The sequence below is a fragment of the Cydia amplana genome, chromosome 10 (assembly GCF_948474715.1).
Source record: "Cydia amplana chromosome 10, ilCydAmpl1.1, whole genome shotgun sequence".
NCBI classification, from domain to species: Eukaryota; Metazoa; Arthropoda; class Insecta; order Lepidoptera; family Tortricidae; genus Cydia; species Cydia amplana.
The window spans coordinates 18,186,476-18,195,172 of record NC_086078.1 but is presented as its reverse complement, the minus strand read 5'-3'; the positions used below and the strand labels follow the sequence as shown (position 1 = coordinate 18,195,172).

Genomic DNA, 8,697 nt, shown 5'->3' with positions numbered 1-8,697 from the left:
CTAGCAAGAAACGCCCTAAGAGAATGTGCATATTTTGCAATGAAGAACATTATAGTGAGGACTGTACCAAATTTAACACATATAAAGAGAGGATTGGGAAGTTGAAAGATAGGTGTTATGCGTGCTTCCAAATAGGACACCATGCCTCCAAGTGCACAAGAAGGAGAAAATGTGTACATTGCTCTAGGATGCATAATAGAGCACTGTGTCGACAGAAGGTGCAAAGGGGTGAGGCTAGTGATATGGTACTTTCAAACATTACTTCAGTTAATGTACAGTTAAATAAACCATCCAATTTCTTACAGACGGCAGTAACCCAAGTAAGGACAGCGGAGGGGAGAAGTCTGAGCATTAGACTTTTACTTGATTCTGGAAGTCAACGAACTTACATTACAAACAAAATAGCAAAATTATTACGAATTAAATCTGATGGAGAAGATTGTTTGATGATTTATACTTTTGGATCAGAAAAGCCCAGAGAAATGTTATGCCCATATGCAACAATAACTGTAGTGAGTAAACGTAATGTTGAAAGACTGATTAGAGTGAATATAGTTCCATACATCACCGCAGAGCTACCCATAGCTAAGGTAGAGTCACCAATGATAGACATCTGGGCGGACGATGCTTCTACTGGTGAAGGCATCGATTTGTTGATTGGAAATGATTTATACTTCTCATTTATCAGAAAGAGTGTTGATTTGGGAAATAATACTTATCTGGTAGATTCTGATTTTGGTTGGTTCCTCGCAGGAAGTGCTACTAACAACAGAGAAAGGGACATTCTATCAGTTGCTACATATTGCCAGTGTCATGAAATCAATCAAGACTTTTTTACAGAACCAGATCTTCATCTGCGTACCATAGATGTCAAATTTTTATGGTCACTTGAGAGCATCGGGATATGTGATTCTCCAAAAACTACATGTGAGGAAGAAGCCGTGCAGCACTTTAACAATACTGTCAAATACAGTGAAGGACGGTACCAGGTCAAGTGGCCGTGGATAGAGTATCCACCTAAATTGCCTACTAATTTTGGACTTGCCTTTGGAAGGTTAAAGGGTGTATTACGGAGGTCAAATAAAGAAGTCATGACAGAGTATGAGGAAATCTTAAAGGAACAGCTTGAAGCGAATATAATAGAAGTTGTGGATCCTACCATTCCTGCTGACCATCCAGTTCACTACCTACCTTTTCATATGGTTCAACAGAAGGGAAAAGGAGGCCGGCTGGTCTACGATGCTTCAGCTAAGCTAAAAAACGAGAAGAGCTTGAATGAGTGCTTATACAGAGGTCCGAACATGTTGGAAGACCTTACAGGATTGGTACTGAAATTTAGAATTGGGAAAATTGCTATCACCGCCGATGTTGAAAAGGCTTTTCTTCAGGTTGGTCTACAAGAAGAGGACAGGGATGTGACCAGGTTTCTCTGGGTCAAAGATTTGGAAAAGGAGCTAACTGATGACAACATCATGCAGTACAGGTTCTGCAGAGTGCCCTTTGGAGTGATATCGAGTCCTTTCCTCTTAGCGGCAACAATTCGATATCACCTTTCAAAGACTAACAAAAGTCTTCTTCCAGTGATAGCAGATAAATGTTATGTGGACAATTTAGTGACATCAGTTCAATCAAGAGAAGAGGCTCTCAATTTGTATGCTCAAACTACAAACTCATTCAAAGAATTAGGAATGAACATACGAGATTGGATGTCTAATGACAAAGATTTTGTAGACAAGATTCCCGAGCAAAAGAGAGCTAAACAGGAAAGTGAAATGAAGATCCTCGGTTTGATATGGAATTTGGAAAATGAAACCTTAAAGCTCAAACTGAATAACGAAACCTTTGAGAGCGAGATCATAGACAGACGTATTACAAAGAAAGGAGTCTTGAGAGTGCTAGCACGTCTGTACGATCCATGCGGGTTTGTGTCACCACTCATGCTACCAGGAAAACTCTTGTTCCAGGAGATCTGTACTAGGAAGTTAAAATGGGACGAGATTCTGCCTGAAGACTTGTCAACATCATGGAGGAACATAATTGAGAATTTAATAGATGTTAAGAACGTAGAACTGCCAAGACATGTCGCAAGTGGATCAAAGTCGGAATGTACGAAGTATGAGCTACATTGCTTCACTGACGCATCTATGAATGCATATGCAGCAGTTGTTTATCTGCGCGTCATAACTGGAAAGCAAGTATCAACTTCATTTCTCATGTCAAAATCCAGAGTAACCCCAGCAGAAGACAAAAGTGATCTCAAAATTCCTAGACTTGAATTGCTAGGGTATCTGATAGGAAGTAGACTTCTGAGGTATGTTAAAAGCCACATAGACCTAAATATATGCAAGATATATTTGTGGACGGATAGTCAAGTTGTCATAGCTTGGATCAAATCTAGTAGATTACTTCCACCATTTGTATCGAGACGAGTCAATGAGATCAAGCAAATTAAGGACATCTTAGGTGCAGAGCTGCGCTATGTCAACTCAAAAGAGAACCCTGCAGACATAGCTACCAGACCAGAATTGTGGCATCAGAAACAGGATCTATGGTTCCATGGTCCAGACTTCCTTCTACAAGACCAACGTGATTGGCCTAAGGAGCAGAAGAAGGAAGAAATGTGCTTGGCCGGGAGGGCTCTGGACACGGTGGATGGTCCAGAGATGACAATTAAAGGCTATGAAGAGCAAGATAGCGATCTTAACTTTTCTGAAATGGAGGATAATCCTGCAGCCACTGCACTTCATGAAAGTTTGGATTCTATGCAAAACCCATTAGATGAAGAGAAGTGTGAAGAGACAGTGACTGAGATAAAGAAGTTACAAGAAAAATTCTTTTCGGAGGAAGTTTCGGGAAGGGTAGCCAGTTTGTCGCGAGACTTAGGTCTCTTTGTGGACGAGGATGGGATCTTAAGATGTAGGGGGGGGTTCGCGAATGCTAATTTGTCGTATGATAGGAGGTATCCCATTCTGATTCCGAAGGGGTCGCCCTTCGCAGCCCGGATAGTTCTGGGGACGCATAGAGACGGCTGCCATGTTGGGGTTCCACACACACTGGGTGTATTGCGCGAAAGGTGTTGGATCCCCCATGGGCGTGCCCAAGTGCGGAGGGCTCTGAAGAGGTGTTCGCGGTGTGAGAGGTGTTCTGGAGGTCCTTATAGACTGCCACCACCGCCTGCACTGCCCAGTGAAGGAGTTGACTGTGGTTCTCCATTTACCTTTGCTGGATTGGACTGTCTGGGTCCGGTATTGGTGGAAACAGGTACTGGTAGAGAAAAACGATGGATTTGTCTTATGACATGTTTGGCAGTTCGTGCTGTGCATTTGGAGTTGGTCGGGGCTTTGACGGCTGAGGAGTGCTTGCTGGCGATGCGGCGTTTCGTGGCGGCTGGAGGACCACCTAGAATATTGATATCGGACGGTGCACTACGGTTCGGGCTGACGGGTGAGGTACTGGTCCATTCATGCTGCCGGGAGAGGCATATCGGGTGGAGGTTCATCGCGCAGCTTGCGCCCTGGCAAGGCGGCTTTTGCGAGGGATTAGTTGCACTGGTAAAGCGCTGCTTGAGGCGAGCACTTGACAAGCATTTATTGGCGGACGGTCGGATGCATGCAGTGGTGAGGGGGATTGGGGCTGTGTTGAGCACGGGGCCTTTGACTGCAGTGGGTTCCGATCCGGAGGGAGTCCTGCGACCGGCTGATTTTCTGTCTCTGGGTCGGTGTCTAGAAATGGGCCCGGAGCTTGGCGAGGGGACCTCGCAAGGTACCAGTACCGAGGTGGACTTGGTTGAGGGCTGGAAGAGAGGTCGGAGGATTCTTAACGAATACAAAGAGATGTTCGCCAATCGATGCCTGCCGGGTCTGCGGGACGGATTCGCCCACTCTCATAAACAACCGCGAGTGGTATCAGGGAGGTCTCCGGAGGTCGGTGACATTGTACAGATTAAGAATGGTTCCAAGAATAGAATCGGTTGGAGGGTTGGTAAAATCTCAAGTTTGGTCCGAGGCCGTGGTGGTGGGTGCCGAGCAGTGTTGGCCGAACGTTAATCCCAATTACCATTAAAAATTAACCATTGAAAAGGTTAATTCGAATTAACCATTAACCATTGAAGGAAATTTAATTGTCAATTCGCATTAACATCAATTTGCATTAATATTAATTTATTTCGAACCATTAAAAATTAAAAAGAATTAATGGTTAATGCTTCACAAACCATTAAAAATTAAATCAATTTTTAATGACAATTAAAAATATCATTGATAATTATCAATTAACAAAAATATATCGTAATTTTATAAGGGCGCCCGTAATTTTTATCTAGCTAGTGGACCTCAGGTTTGGTGCAACATAGAAACACGCCGTTTGATCATCCGACTCGTCTTGATGAGCACTTGGGAGACCAGTACCCAAGATAGAGCTGATGCTGAACCCTGGGTGTACCTAGTGGAATTCAGGTTTGGTGCAACATACACACACGTCGTTTAGGCTATTCGACTCGTCACAATGAGCACTTGGGAGAGCAGTACCCAAGATGGAGCTGATGCTGAACCCTGGCTGTACCTAGTGGAACTCAGGTTTGGTGCAACATAGACACACGCCGTTTAGGCTATTCGACTCGTCACAATGAGCAATTGGGAGAGCAGTACCCAAGATGGAGCTGATGCTGAACCTTGGCTGTACCTAGTGGAACTCAGGTTTGGTGCAACATAGACAAACGCCGTTTTGGTCATCCGACTCGTCTTGGTGAGCACTTGGGAGAGCAGTACCCAAGATAGAGCTGATGCTGAACCCTGGCTGTACCTAGTGGAACTCAGGTTTGGTGCAACATAGACACACGCCGTTTAGGCTATTCGACTCGTCACAATGAGCACTTGGGAGAGCAGTACCCAAGATGGAGCTGATGCTGAACCTTGGCTGTACCTAGTGGAACTCAGGTTTGGTGCAACATAGACAAACGCCGTTTTGGTCATCCGACTCGTCTTGGTGAGCACTTGGGAGAGCAGTACCCAAGAGAGAGCTGATGCTGAACCCTGGCAGTACCTAATGGAACTCAGGTTTGGTGCAACATAGACAAACGCCGTTTTGGTCATCCGACTCGTCTTGGTGAGCACTTAGGAGAGCAGTACCCAAGATAGAGCTGATGCTGAACCCTGGCTGTACCTAGTGGAACTCAGGTTTGGTGCAACATAGACACACGCCGTTTAGGCTATTCGACTCGTCACAATGAGCACTTGGGAGAGCAGTACCCAAGATGGAGCTGATGCTGAACCTTGGCTGTACCTAGTGGAACTCAGGTTTGGTGCAACATAGATAAACGCCGTTTTGGTCATCCGACTCGTCTTGGTGAGCACTTGGGAGAGCAGTACCCAAGATAGAGCTGATGCTGAACCCTGGCAGTACCTAATGGAACTCAGGTTTGGTGCAACATAGACAAACGCCGTTTTGGTCATCCGACTCGTCTTGATGAGCACTTGGGAGAGCAGTACCCATGTTAGAGCTGATGCTGAACCCTGGCTGTACTTAGTGGAACTCAGGTTTGGTGCAACATAGACACACGCCGTTTTGGTCATCCGACTCGTCTTGATGAGCACTTGGGAGAGCAGTACCCAAGATAGAGCTGATGCTGAACCCTGGCTGTACCTAGTGGAACTCAGGTTTGGTGCAACATACACACACGCCGTTTTGGTCATCCGACTCGTCTTGATGAGCACTTGGGAGAGCAGTACCCAAGATAGAGCTGATGCTGGACCCTGGCAGTACCTAGTGGAACTCAGGTTTGGTGCAACATAGACAAACGCCGTTTTGATCATCCGACTCGACTTGATGAGCACTTGGGAGAGCAGTACCCAAGATAGAGCTGATGCTGAACCCTGGCAGTACCTAATGGAACACAGGTTCGGTGCAACAGAGACAAACGCCGTTTTGGTCATCCGACTCGTCTTGATGAGCACTTGGGAGACCAGTACCCAAGATAGAGCTGATGCTGAACCCTGGCTGTACCTAGTGGAACTCAGGTTTGGTGCAACATAGACACATGCCGTTTTGGTCATCTGACTCGTCTTGATGAGCACTTGGGAGAGCAGTACCCAAGATAGAGCTGATGCTGAACCCTGGCTGTACTTAGTGGAACTCAGGTTTGGTGCAACATAGAAACACGCCGTTTTGGTCATCCGACTCGTCTTGATGAGCACTTGGGAGACCGTACCCAAGATAGAGCTGATGCTGAACCCTGGCTATACCTAGTGGAACTCAGGTTTGGTGCAACATAGACACATGCCGTTTTAGTCATCCGACTCGTCTTGATGAGCACTTGGGAGAGCAGTACCCAAGATAGAGCTGATGCTGAACCCTGGCTGTACTTAGTGGAACTCAGGTTTGGTGCAACATAGACAAACGCCGTTATAGTCATCCGACTCGTCTTGATGAGCACTTGGGAGAGCAGTACCCAAGATAGAGCTAATGCTGAACCCTGGCTGTACCTAGTGGAACTCAGGTTTGGTGCAACATAGACACACGCCGTTTTGGTCATCCGACTTGTCTTGATGAGCACTTGGGAAAGCAGTACCCAAGATAGAGCTGATGCTGAACAGCTGGCTGTACCTAGTGGAACTCAGGTTTGGTGCAACATAGAAACACGCCGTTTTGGTCATCCGACTCGTCTTGATGAGCACTTGGGAGACCCTACCCAAGATAGAGCTGATGCTGAACCCTGGCTATACCTAGTGGAACTCAGGTTTGGTGCAACATAGACACATGCCGTTTTAGTCATCCAACTCGTCTTGATGAGCACTTGGGAGAGCAGTACCCAAGATAGAGCTGATGCTGAACCCTGGCTGTACCTAGTGGAACTCAGGTTTGGTGCAACATAGACACACGTCGTTTTGGTCATCCGACTTGTCTTGATGAGCACTTGGGAGAGCAGTACCCAAGATAGAGCTGATGCTGAACCCTGGCTATACCTAGTGGAACTCAGGTTTGGTGCAACATAAGCCCACGCTATTTAGGTCATCCGTCACATCTTGAACCTGCAGGTACTGCCAGGGTTCAGCATCAGCTCTATCTTGGGTACTGCTCTCCCAAGTGCTCGTCAAGATGTGACGGATGACCAAAACGGCGTTTGTCTATGTTGCACCAAACCTGAGTTCTATTAGGTACTGCCAGGGTTCAGCATCAGCTCTATCTTGGGTACTGCTCTCCCAAGTGCTCATCAAGACGAGTAGGATGACCAATACGGCGTGTGTCTATGTTGCATCAAACCTGAGTTCCACTAGGTACTGCCAGGGTTCAGCATCAGCTCTATCTTGGGTACTGCTCTCCCAAGTGCTCATCAAGACGAGTCGGATGACCAAAACGGCGTTTGTCTATGTTGCACCAGACCTGAGTTCCATTAGGTACTGCCAGGGTTTAGCATCAGCTCTATCTTGGGCACTGCTCTCCCAAGTGCTCATCAAGACGAGTCGGATGACCAAAACGGCGTTTGTCTATGTTGCACCAAACCTGAGTTCCATTAGGTACTGCCAGGGTTCAGCATCAGCTCAATCTTGGGTACTGCTCTCCCAAGTGCTCATCAAGACGAGTGGGATGACGAAAACGGCGTGTGTCTATGTTGCACCAAACCTGAGTTCCACTAGGTACTGCCAGGGTTCAGCATCAGCTCTATCTTGGGTACTGCTCTCCCAAGTGCTCATCAAGACGAGTCGGATGACCAAAACGGCGTTTGTCTATGTTGCACCAAACCTGAGTTCCATTAGGTACTGCCAGGGTTCAGCATCAGCTCTATCTTGGGTACTGCTCTCCCAAGTGCTCATCAAGACGAGTAGGATGACCAATACGGCGTGTGTCTATGTTGCATCAAACCTGAGTTCCACTAGGTACTGCCAGGGTTCAGCATCAGCTCTATCTTGGGTACTGCTCTCCCAAGTGCTCATCAAGACGAGTCGGATGACCAAAACGGCGTTTGTCTATGTTGCACCAGACCTGAGTTCCATTAGGTACTGCCAGGGTTTAGCATCAGCTCTATCTTGGGCACTGCTCTCCCAAGTGCTCATCAAGACGAGTCGGATGACCAAAACGGCGTTTGTCTATGTTGCACCAAACCTGAGTTCCATTAGGTACTGCCAGGGTTCAGCATCAGCTCAATCTTGGGTACTGCTCTCCCAAGTGCTCATCAAGACGAGTCGGATGACCAAAACGGCGTGTGTCTATGTTGCACCAAACCTGAGTTCCACTAGGTACTGCCAGGGTTCAGCATCAGCTCTATCTTGGGTACTGCTCTCCCAAGTGCTCATCAAGACGAGTCGGATGACCAAAACGGCGTTTGTCTATGTTGCACCAAACCTGAGTTCCATTAGGTACTGCCAGGGTTCAGCATCAGCTCTATCTTGGGTACTGCTCTCCCAAGTGCTCATCAAGACGAGTAGGATGACCAATACGGCGTGTGTCTATGTTGCATCAAACCTGAGTTCCACTAGGTACTGCCAGGGTTCAGCATCAGCTCTATCTTGGGTACTGCTCTCCCAAGTGCTCATCAAGACGAGTCGGATGACCAAAACGGCGTTTGTCTATGTTGCACCAGACCTGAGTTCCATTAGGTACTGCCAGGGTTTAGCATCAGCTCTATCTTGGGCACTGCTCTCCCAAGTGCTCATCAAGACGAGTCGGATGACCAAAACGGCGTTTGTCTATGTTGCACCAAAC

At 47.0% G+C, this 8,697-nt stretch overlaps 1 protein-coding gene across 1 annotated transcript; it reads left to right on the top strand.

Moving 5' to 3' along the window:
• Window positions 1–602: 602 nt before the first annotated feature.
• On the top strand, window positions 603–4,046 carry LOC134651724 (uncharacterized). The gene has a single exon (XM_063506826.1). The coding sequence runs from the start codon at window positions 603–605 to the stop codon at window positions 4,044–4,046; it is 3,444 nt and encodes a 1,147-aa protein (XP_063362896.1).
• Window positions 4,047–8,697: the final 4,651 nt, after the last annotated feature.